General features: G+C 39.1%; 2 protein-coding genes across 3 annotated transcripts; one reads left to right on the plus strand and one right to left on the minus strand.

Annotated features, from left to right (window-relative positions):
• Positions 1 to 1473: 1473 nt before the first annotated feature.
• On the minus strand, positions 1474 to 9348 carry tdg.2 (thymine DNA glycosylase, tandem duplicate 2). 2 transcript variants are annotated; one of them, XM_038307546.1, is made up of 10 exons: positions 9226 to 9348; positions 7568 to 7890; positions 7253 to 7452; positions 7089 to 7158; positions 6017 to 6152; positions 5782 to 5864; positions 5590 to 5684; positions 5349 to 5520; positions 4934 to 5071; positions 1474 to 1803 (listed from the first exon to the last, which is right to left on the minus strand). In XM_038307546.1, the coding sequence occupies exons 1-9, from the start codon at positions 9234 to 9236 to the stop codon at positions 4977 to 4979; spliced, it is 1185 nt and encodes a 394-aa protein (XP_038163474.1). In that variant the 5' UTR covers positions 9237 to 9348; the 3' UTR covers positions 1474 to 1803; positions 4934 to 4976. The 2 variants fall into 2 exon arrangements, with proteins under 2 accessions (XP_038163474.1, XP_038163473.1); XM_038307545.1 differs by lacking the exon at positions 9226 to 9348 and adding an exon at positions 8927 to 9219.
• Positions 9349 to 9809: 461 nt separating this feature from the next.
• cunh12orf73 (chromosome unknown C12orf73 homolog) lies at positions 9810 to 12018 on the plus strand. The gene is made up of 3 exons (XM_038307547.1): positions 9810 to 9966; positions 11394 to 11530; positions 11724 to 12018. The coding sequence occupies exons 2-3, from the start codon at positions 11423 to 11425 to the stop codon at positions 11841 to 11843; spliced, it is 228 nt and encodes a 75-aa protein (XP_038163475.1). The 5' UTR covers positions 9810 to 9966; positions 11394 to 11422; the 3' UTR covers positions 11844 to 12018.

The raw sequence follows: 12018 nt of genomic DNA on the forward strand, positions 1-12018 counted from the left end.
AATGCAGTGTTACCTTTAATAATACTCTCCCTTAAACCCCATAGTATAATTTGTTCCCTTGCATATTAATATGTAATGCTATTATTTGAAACAGACAGAACGACCCACTTAGAGCAGGAATTGTAAGAAAATTGTAAAGATTTATATCAAAATTTTTCATTCATCAAGAGAATGCTCTATCCAGAACTCCACCGGTGGAAAAGTTTGAGTTTTATCTGGTTTAATCCTGTAAAAACTTTTCTTTAATGAAGGAACCTTTTGTTATCTGAATATTAATCAATCGACACATGAATCGATTAGCAAAATAATCATTGCACCCCTATCTGATAGTGTCGTCAACTCTATTTATGGCAGACCCACCTTGCAGTACAAGTTCATGTTTTTTGTACCAGGCTGAACAGGAAGAACAACGACAGAAAGAACTCTATGAGCCGACGTCCATCAGGCATCTGCCTCACCCTGCACTCATTTGACGGATGGAAAATGGTCTTATGAAGCCATGGACGACAAAACGTTACCTGCCTTCATTCATTAAGAACAGTTTATTGGTTGGTCAGTCAGTCATGGCAGAACCCTGTTACCATTAGGTATCAGAAGAACATCCCATTTGAATCTAGAGGTGGTGCTACAGGGACTCAGTGATGCCTTGATTCACAGATGAAGGAGATTTCCCATAAAATGATGTTGGCTGGAATGCGTTTACAGAGTACAGGGTGCAGTGGAAAAACTATGTAAAAATTAGTAAAAATCTCCTAAATTAAGTGTATTTACCCTTAATTTGAGCAGGTAAATGAGATAGTTTGCCAATGGAATTAGTATTTTTACTCTTAAAATAAGATAATTAGAACTTGAAATTAGAATGCAATTGTGTTTTCTTATTTTAAATGTCAATTGTCTTGTTCCATTGGCAAAATGTCTCTTTTGCCTCATCAATCCAAGAACAAATGCACTTATTTTAAGAAAAAAAATAACTTATCTAGATTTTGATTTTTTCCAGTGTGATATAGTCTACTGAGAATTTTTTTTTTTTTTTTAACCACCAATCATTCGATGCATCATCCTTTAGTTTCTAACACTGCAATAAAAAGAGATCTAAGAAAATAACTTTTTGTCTTGAATTAAGCAGCTAAGTGAGACACTTTGCCACTGGAACAAAACAATTTATATTTAAAATAGAAAAAAACAACTGCAGTCTCTCATATATAATATCTAATTATCTTATTTTAAGGGTAAAAACGCTTATTTCATTGGCAGATCATCTTATTTTACTGCTCAACTCAAGGTTAAATACCCGTAATTTGAGACATTTTTTACTAATTTTTAGAAAATCTTTGCAGTGAACACATTACCAAGTCCATTTGAACAACTACTGGGTATATTTATCGGCTGTGCTTCCCTTTCATTTGTTTAATTATTGTGTATAAATGTTCTTATATGGCTGGAAGCAATGATTTCATTTAAAAACACACAAAGAGAATTTTAAGACCAGGTTTATTAAAGCCTTGCTTACAAATCAGAAAAAAACATCAATTATCCATGTATACAGCAGATAAATCAAAGCTTACAATTGTATCAAAGTACAAAATAATTCACTGGAAAGAAATTTACAAGATGCAATAAATAGTGATAAAAACTGATACCAGAGTGGTAGAAAAATAGCTGCTGTGTTTTTTTCATGGCAGTTCTTTGGGTGCATGATGATGGTCTCTCCTGATGCCATTTCTTTTCTTTGCTCATATTCCTTGTGGCCAGGATCAGGTCATAACCGCCGCTGTGTCATTCTGTCCTCTGGCCAGTGTACTTCTAAGAAGAAAAAACACATTACACATGTATGTATGTTGAGCTATCTCTATAGTTATGCTGCTATAGGCTTAGACTGCTGGAGGACATGGGGACCCCTTTTCATCTTTCTGCTTCATTCTATCTCTATTCTCCCACTCTGCAGAGTCTGTTAGTTCAATCTCTAACGTTCTGCTCTCTCTGCTTTTTCTCATAGTAGCTTCATCTGGTCTGTTCCTGTTTGGCTGTAACTCCATCCTGGAGAGAAATACAGTGGTGTGAAAAAGTGTTTGCCCTCTTCCTCATTTCCTGTTTTTTTTCCTGTTTGTCACACTTAAGAGTTTCAGAACACCAAACCAATTTAAACAATAGTCAAGGACAACGCAAGTAAACACAAAATGCAATTTGTAAATTAAGGTGTTTATTATTAAAGGAGAAAAAACATCCAAGCCATCATGGCCCTGTGTGAAAAAGTAATTGCCCCCTAAACCTAATAACTGGTTGGGCCACCCTTAGCAGCAACAACTGCAACAAAGCGTTTGCGATAACTTGCAATGAGTCCTTTACAGCGTTCTGGAGGGATTTTGGCCCACTCATCTTTGCAGAATTGTTCTAATGCAGTTACATTAGAGGGTTTTCGAGCATGAACAGCCTTTTTAAGGTCATACCACAGCATCTCAATAGGATTCCGGTCAGGACTTTGGCTAGGCCACTCCAAAGTCTTCATTTTGTTTTTCTTCTGCCATTCAGTGGTGGACTTGCTGATGTGTTTAGGATCTTTGTCCTGCTTCAGAACCCAAGTTCGTTTCAGCTTGAGTTCACAAACAGATGGTCGGACATTCTCCTTCAGGATCTTTTGGTAGACAGCAGAGTTCATAGTTCCATTTATCACAGCAAGTCTTCCAGGTCCTGACGCAGCAAAACAGCCCCATATTTTACTGTTGGTATAATGTTCTTTTTCTGAAATGCAGTGTTCCTTTAATGCCAGATGTAATGGGACACACACCTTCCAAAGAGTTCCACTTTTGTCTCATCGCTCCACAGAATGTTTTTCCAAAAGTCTTGGGGATCATCAAGATGTGTTTTGGAAAAATTGAGACGAGCTTTAATGTTCTTTGTGCTCAGCAGTGGTTTTCATCTTGGAACTCTGCCATGCAGGTCATTTGTGCCCAGTCTTTTGCTGATGGTGGAGGCATGAACACTGACCTTAACTGAGGTAGGTGAGGCAAGCAGTTCTTTGGATGTTGTTGTGGGGTCTTTTGTGACCTTTTGGATGAGTCGTCACTGCGCTCTTGGGGTAATTTTGGGCGGCCGGCCACTCCTGGGAAGGTTCCCCACTGTTCCATGTCTTCACCATTTGTGGATAATGGATCTCACTGTGGTTCGCTGGATTCCCAAAGCTTTGGAAATGGCTTTATAACCCTTTCCAGACTGACAGATCTTAATTACTTTCTTTCTCAATTGTTCCTGAATTTCTTTGGATCTTTGGCATGATGTGTACCTTTTAAGGATCTTTTGGTGGACTTTACTGTGTCAGGCAGCTCCTATTTAAGTGATGTCTTGATTGAAAGTAGGTGTGGCAATAATCAGGCCTGGGTTTGGCTAGAGAAATAGAACTCGGGTGTATAAAAAAACACAGTTATAGTATATTTTAACGGGGGGGGGGAGGGGTTTGGATGTTTTTTCTCCTTTAATAATAAACACCTTCATTTACCACATGCATTTTGTGTTTACTTGTGTTGTCCTTGACTATTGTTTAAATTGGTTTGATGTTCCGAAATACTTAAGTGTGACAAACATGCAAAAAAAGAGTTTTTGCTTCTGTCTGTACCTAGCGTCCGCACTGAAGCTGGAAAGACGGCTTTTCAGTACTCTGCCCCCACAGCATGGAACGATCTTAAGAAAGACTGGAAGTTGAAGGATTTGATTCCAATCCAATCATTTTAAACGATTGCTCAAAGGTTTGGAAATGAGATCCATGGTTTGTAACTGTTTTATGAATTTCTAATTATAGATAGATGTAATTGTAAACTGTAATGTCATTTGGAATGTAATCTTTTGCCGCTGTCTTGGCCAGGACTCCATTGAAAAAGAGATTGTTGATTTCAATGGGACTTTTCCTGGTTAAATAAAGGAGAAAAAAAACAGGAAATGAGGAAGGGGGCAAACATTTTTTCACACCACTGTATCAGCTGTGCTGCTGCCATCAACACCTTTGTTTATAGATGTTGGAGCTCGTCTGCCTGGCTGTGTGTTTCCTGGACGGGGCCGCCTGTGGAGCTGGTTGACAGTGGCCTTTTGTATCTATGCTTCTTTTTCTATGTCTGCTTCTGTCTCATTGAACCCCAGTCGGCCTCAGTAGATGGCCGCTCACACTGAGCCTGGTTCTGCTGGAGGTTTCTTCCTGTTCAAAGGGAGTTTTTCCTCTCCACTGTCGCTACAAGCATGCTTAGTGTGAGGGATTGCTGAAGAGTCAATGAGTCGATGCAATCAGCTTGTTTTTGCTTAGATAGAAAACTAGCAACTACGGAAATGACCAATCTGACTGTATGATCTGGTTGATTTATCTCTGTAAAGTGCCTTGAGATGACATGTGTTGTGAATTGGCACCTATATAAATAAACTGAATTGAATTCAATGTCTCTTTAAGAGCTATTTAAGAAAAGTTATGAATACGAACTCCAGAGAAAGGAAGCTAAAAATGATGGTATAAATGTACTACCATCAGAAGGATATTATTGCATTGATTTGAATATAATCCATACCTTATACTGATAGAGGCCCGGTGTGCGATTACGCTTCAGCTGCAAGCAGTTTAACATTTGCCAAATGGTTCTCCTGTGTGAGACCCACTCATGACCATTTTGTCCCACCTTACCTCAAACATGTAAACAAACCTCTTTGTAAAGTTCAAGGTCAGTGCAGCATTGAGGGGAATCAATATGGTTAATAGTTTACAGTTTTAAATTGGTAACTGTTAGAAATATATGATTCTTGTGAATTTTTCCCTCACTAATAGGAATATGGTGATCGGTGCGATATTTTGTCTGTTTAGACACCAACCCACATGTTCAACCTGCTTTGAACAGGAGTCTATTGTAACAGTTTGCGTTAACAGACCCCCCCCCCCCCCCCCCCCCCCCCCCCCCCCTACCTGAGTGCTACAGTAGATGGCCCGTTTCTCCCCCTCCTCTTTCTCAGGTGCCCCCCCTTTCTCCGTCATTAAGCCCACTGCAGCTTTCATATTCTGGATCCACTTGCTCCTCTTTGATCGCGATCCTTTTAGCATCCTCTGCAAACACAAAAACATCTGAGTCAGGGGCGGATTTAGGAAATGTGGGGCCCCAGGCAAAGACAGGCAGGGGCCCCTCTGAACTGAGAAGACAAAATAGAAAACAGATCCATTCTAAAGATAGAGAAATGTTAATAGAATAGACATCCATTATCTGTTCTAGGTTTTGTCCCTCTCTTCTTGTCCCTTTTCTTCTTGTTTTCCTCTCTATGTTTTGTACTCAGCTGACTTTTCATGCTGTCTCTAAAGGAATGAAAGATGATTTCTTTCTAATTACCTTTAGCAAGCTGCAGATCAAATGAGTACTGGGTCTCCATCACCTCCTTGTTGGGTGTCAGGCCTTTCAAATGGTCACGCAGTTCCTTCAGTTTTATGTAGAAATGGACCTTGTCTTGAGCACGGGGAAACTGGGCACATCGTGGGCTCGATGACGGCATTAAGAAGCACACCTAAAGCACAGGATTAATAAACAACTGATAGAGCTGTTCGATAATAAAAACAATCTTCTCGCCGCATACCGTTTCAGTCTCTGGGATTTTGTGAGGCTGCAGGCCGAACTCAAGATTCTTGCCCTTTACGCCGAAGATTTCTTTGCTAAATATTTCGTAAATTCCTGAAATAAAATGAATAAAATGGTTGTTGATGTACGCCATCAACGTCTGGGTGGGTGAGATATTTTATTATGGAAACAGGAACTTTTTCTTTTTCACCTTTTCCATTAAAAGCGGCAATTAACGGTTTGTACTTCTGCAGCTTTTCAAGCAACTGTCGGCCTCCTTCTCGGATTTCCTTACTGCCAAACAGAAAATGACCAAAAAAGGGGAAACTTTCTTTAACAGCTGATTAAAAACAAAAATAAATCATCAAAATGACCTTGGAATTAAAAAAGAAAACACACCTTTTCAGTTTAATAATATGACAGAAGTAAGTAACTCATGAGTTTACCTGGAGAGGTCCTTGCTGCCCGGTGTGGTCCTCTCCACCATGTTAGTGAAGCCGATGCTGTATTTCTCAGGCAGGCTCTGGTCGTGCATGTAGTTAAGCTGCTGCTCAGTCAGACCCGACAGAAACAGACATTTCCCTAAAATAAAACAATTAGAATGAGAGCATTAGGTCCCTAATGGGCCAAAAAAAAAAAAAATCAGATTCAACTTTGTATATTCTATAAAATAGAACCCAATTGAAGCCTTCCAGAAACATTAACACCCGTTAAACTGCTTTGTTGCATCAAAAAAGAAAAGCTTTAATGTATTTCTTAGGATTCTGTAGCCTAATAGGCCCATAGACCATCATAGCAGCACATCATTATGAATCAGAAGGAAAGTGATGCATTAAACAAAGAGTCATTAATGAGCAAAGTCCAGGTGAAAGACCTGAGTGAAGTTTTTTTTTTATTTTTGTATGGCAAAAAAATTCATTTGTACTGCTATCGTTTCAATGATATTACTAATATTTTGTAGAAGTCATCAAAGGTCAGTTAACATGTTTTTGCTGCACAAACAAGCACAAAAGGAGCCGAGATAATTGACACCCATTTCGTCTGAAGGTTGGGGGGTTGACCTTTGATGACCTCTAGAAACATCTCTTTATATCTTTAAAATGATAGTGGCACAAACAAAAATTTTTGCCACACAAACGTTTGACACTAATTTTGACTAATTTGAAGAAGGTGGGGGGGTCAACTTCACTCAGGTACCTGAAAGTAATTTGTTCTCAGTATGAGATTAGATTAAAATAACTACAACTTAAAATGCTCCCTTCTTGAAAAAATATCAGATTAGACAAAGACGTGTTTCTAATCTCCCTTCCTGACAGTGTGTAGGTAATCTGTAATCTGCCCTGTTGTTTATTCTCGTTTAGATCCCTGACTTGAGTTTTCTGCTTCACAAGTTAGCTTAAGCCAGAAGAAGCTTTCTTTTCTTTATTGTATAACCACAGACTTGGTCCGGGAGATTAACCTATGAACAGCTCATATCGCGTGTCTCCGTGAACCGGAAGTCAATTAATTTTAACCTACAGAAATGGTTTCCTGGGTTTGGGTAATGGTGTCCTTTGTAGGCGGATATCAGTCCAGGGTTTATTCCGATCTGAGGACAAACATGAAGAGGTCACCGATGCAGGAAAGAGCTGCTGATCCACAGCCAACCACTCAACAGCCGTAACCCAGGCAAAGAAACTCACTATTAAAATGTCCAGGTTGTAGGTTAGAACATCAGGGAGCGTTTTGTTCATGACTTCCGCCACGCTCATGCCGTTGAACCGGTTCAGAACCCTTTTTGCTTTCTTGGCAGCTTCTGCTTCGTCCACCTCCTCCTTGATCTGCTTTTCCTCCGCCTGCTGCTTAGAGGGTCGACCTCTTTTCTTCTTTACTGGCGTTAAAACTGGAGGGAGCAAGAACACAACTCAGCGTCTCAGTTTTGGTCCGTAATTAATTCAAAAAGCAATTAAAGGAATGTAAACCAATGTCACAAAGAGCCTGATGACCTGCTGGTTTACCTTGAGGGGAGCCATGAGGTTGGATGTTAGGTTGCTGCTGCTGCTGCTGCTGGATCATATGTTGATGCTGAGTCTGCTGGGGGGCTGCAGGGGGCTGCAGGTTCTGCTGATGCTCCGTGAAGCTCGGCTGGCTGATCTGCTCCTGGTAATGATTTGATGCTGGAGGGAAGCTGTGGTAAAAGGGTTCCTGGTATTCCGATGGTTCCCTGTGGACAGACAGCTCTGCCATGACGGGCTCCTCCATGTAGCCGTCGGTGTAGTGACCAAAGCTGTGGTACGGCATCACATGCTGGGCCTCAGGGTGCTGCTGATTGGCCTGGTACCTGGAGAGAATAAGAAAATAAAAGACATGAGTGCTGAGAATGATGAGCAATCAAACAGAAAGCAGGATATTTGGAAAGACTGTAATGTTTCACGGTGTGGGTGAGGAAAATAGTGCACATTTTCACCAGACAATACCAACAGACAAACATGCATCCATGTAAACCTTTGTAATCTGGGGATTATATTGAACCATCTTTGTAGCTCATTTAAATAAGAACACTGAGTACAGTGCCTTACAAAAATATCCACACCCTGTTGGGGTTTCTTCTCCACACATTTACTCTTGTTTCAATCTAAATAATTGTATATTTAAACCATAAACCAACACTGCTGTGAGGTGAGCAGAGAACGGGTTTTTTCTCTAAAATCGGTTGATAAATTCAATACTATTAAGCAACTATTAATCAGGGAATTGTCTTTAAACTGAACTGAAAGATTGTTCTTCTCTACTTCAAAAAACACTTTAGATCTTAAAATGGAAAAATTTTCTTTTTTTTTTCTATTTTTTTATTTTTATTTTAAAATTTCAATTTATACTATGGATACATTAAAAACTCATTTTATTTCGGTGTTAAATTCTGTTTAAAGTAACAGATTATAATTAAAAATGTCTCACACCTTTCCTGGTTGATGATTTTCTTCATTCGGACCCTTATGATATTTAATTGGTTACCCCTGATTTATATGTTGACCCCCCCCCCCCCCCCCCCCCCCCGCCCCCCCAATAATACCTTTCCACCCCTGTTATAAAAGCTTAGCTTAGAAATGTGGGTGTTTTTACGCGTTAATTTGCGCGTTTATTCTTGTAAACATGCCACTTTAAAATTCATTTTGTCGTCTTTGAATGTCCCTGATGCACACAGTCACAAAACACACATCTAAAAACCACATTTTAACAAGACATTTCTAAATCTATCATTTTGATCAAGTCCAGGTATGCAGAGCAATAAGGAGAGTGGATGTAAAGTCTGATCAGCCTCCATCATGCATGATAATGGAGATGAGATGAAGTCCTCCAGTCACACATCAACTCACCACTGCTGGAAATAATCCGTGGGAACCGTCAGTGCTGTAAACGGCTTTTCCTCCATATTAACTGTTGACTTATTAATGTAACATACACTACTGCTAAAAATCACTGATTACACATTAGATTAGAAAAATAACACATTCGGTTAAAACACAAAGAGGAATCATCGTTGCTGGAGGAAGAAGGTAGCTAAAGCTGCATCAGGCTAACAGCTAGAAAGAAATAATTATTTATAGATGTCCTGAAATGTATGATCGATCTGTTCATCAACGGACCAAATACGCTCTGGAGTGAAGAAACGTACCTGTCATACATGTTCTCATAAATGAAAAAATAGCAAACGAGGTAGCCACAAAACAAAGAGCATTTAAACGCTCGATATTTTCTTCTCTATGTGGTTTTTCTGACGTTATTCCGCCCCCTTGTGCTCATATTGTATACTGCAAAAGGCATATTATTTGATTTATTGTTTGTTTGTTTTTTATAATACTATGCTACATATGATTATAAAATTATATTTACATACAATAGATAATACGAACCGCTGAATAAGGTTTAGTGATTGCAATATAAGAATACTTACACCAGATACTTTATTACATGGAGTAACATAACCTGTCGCTAGGTGGGGATAGATGCAGCTTTTAATACGTACCCACCGCAAATAAATAGTAAAGAAGAAAATTGTTGGGAAAGATCGCATATTTTAAACACTCATTACTTCGTAGAAAGAAATCCAGTGTTTACCAATCCAGTTGGTAAATACTCATAGTCTCGGTCCTTATCATTCAATAATCTGGTTTGAGAGCAAAAACATCATACTAAATGTGTTATTTTTAAACCAATGTAAGGGGACAAAATTCATCCTTTTCAGTCTCTGTTTGAGATTCGTTAAATCTTGCAGAGTGAGAGTCTCCGTGTATAGATCGTTTATTAGTTAGCTAAACATAACGACCTGCCTGGTTTCTGTCTCAATGACAGACACGGTGGTTTAAGTTTAGCAACAGCTCTACATTTGGACATGTTTGTTGATCTTATAAAGCAGGTAAGGATTAATAAGTTCCTGTTATATTAAATATATCCGAAGTTAGTGCTGTTTATTGAGGGCTAATTTGGTAACCTTCGTGGGGCGCGTGCTTCATTTTACACACAGTTAATGTGGAAACTGATATTATCACTGCTGGAAAAGTCATTTATTGCTGAAAGATGTATTATTGGGGGAACGCTTACATAGCGGTTGAAAAAAATGAAGTACAACATAAAGAGTGCTTTGAAAGTTCCCAACATTTGAACTGTAAAGTGCCTTGAGATGACTTGTGTTGTGAATTTGGCGCTATATAAATAAACGGAATTGAATAGAACATAGTGATCATTCCTGCAGAGCACAAAGCAGACTTTCTCCATAGGGAGAGAGGCTGAATGGTTCACTTTATCACATTGAAGGGACGCAGCAAACAAGTAGAAGAAGGTGCCAGTGACCCATCACCCTGAACTGAACTCTGTCACCAAACTGGCTCCTGGTGCTGGCATCATCATGCTGTGGGTTGTTTTTTTCTTTAGCTTCATACATTCTTTAGAAGATGTATGAAGCTCTTTATAAAGAGACCTGCAATGGCTTCAAACTGGGACAGAGCTGGACAACTATACTAAACATACAATCATTTAAACCAAACCAGTGTTTTGACATGCAGGGTGAACCAACGTGTAAATAGTATAGATCAGATATTTAAAACAGACTGCCAAAATCCCCTACATTTACCCTGGTGCTTTTCTAAAGCAGTCAGTGGAAGCCATGGTAGATTGCAACACAGACAGGTCCATTGCCAGGTGCTTATTGTTCAGCCTAATGTAATCCATGGTGTTATACACAGAAATCTAAACAAGATATATAAAGATAAGCTCTGTGTCTGCACCTGGGAGCTTTCTCTCTCTGGTTCTTTTCCCTTAAAAGAGATCCCTCAGGACAAACTCGTAAAATAACACTTCATAACTTATATGAATGTATTAAATAACCAGGAGACATGACAACAGATTCTGATAGAAATTGTAATCTTACTCAGATCAGAGAAATTGCTTAGAGTTACAGAAGGCAGCTGCTCACCTCTAGGCTCACCTATCAGGAAGTGGCCCCGATTAACAGTTAAAAAGGCATTTTATACATCTCCAGTCTGCCACATCATCTTATTTTACATCATGCATGTTAGCAGATGAGGATTCATCCACAGCTCCAGCCTTATCAAAATATTCCACTTTGTTCTTGGCTGAAGGACTCCGCTCTCATTCCATTTCCAAATCTTTGCCATGTACAGAATGGTGACTATAACTGAATATCCAGACAGAGGAACCGTCCTAATTAGATTAAAACATGAGTTCTGACACGCAACAGGCAGCCAATACCAAGGTGTAATAAACTCACACATCATCAATGATAATTATCCTAACAGTCTATTTGTGCTTTCATCTTGCCCACAGGCTGAGTAAGATCGCATCATATTGTAAAGATGCCAGCTGGTGTGTCGTGGGCTCGGTACATCCGGTTTTTGGGAGCCAGTGTTCTGGCCATGTTTGCAGGAGCACAGGTCGTCCACCAATACTATCTCCCTGATCTGGTAGGAGCCAATGAATCCATCCTTTACCTTTGAGGCTGTTTTTGTAAATTTGAAGCAATGTGATGTTCTCATAAAATGTTTACAGACATTTCTAATTTTTTTTGACAAAATAGTTCTTCAATAATAGTTTTTCAAAGTGACTTTATTCTACAACATATAGCAAGTTTGCTTATTTTTTTATTTTCTATCTCAGAGTATACCAGAAGTTCCACCAAAGCCTGGAGAGCTTCGCACTGAACTACATGGTTATAAAGCTAGAGAAGAAGCTGCTGCTGCTTTAAGAAAGCTAAAAGAGGAACAAAATGTGGACTGATTTCTTTTGAAGACATCTTGCTGTTCTCAACATTACTTACTAAATGCTGCAATGTACTCTGGGAGGATATCCTCTCAGGTTCAACAACAATGTATATGTTTCTTTATTTTACTTAATGTAATCTGCAAAGAATATGTTTTGATATCTAAATAAAACACAACAGATCCAAGACAAC

This window comes from Cyprinodon tularosa, unplaced genomic scaffold (assembly GCF_016077235.1).
Source record: "Cyprinodon tularosa strain WSP-4 unplaced genomic scaffold, ASM1607723v1 ctg613, whole genome shotgun sequence".
Classification (NCBI taxonomy): domain Eukaryota; kingdom Metazoa; phylum Chordata; class Actinopteri; order Cyprinodontiformes; family Cyprinodontidae; genus Cyprinodon; species Cyprinodon tularosa.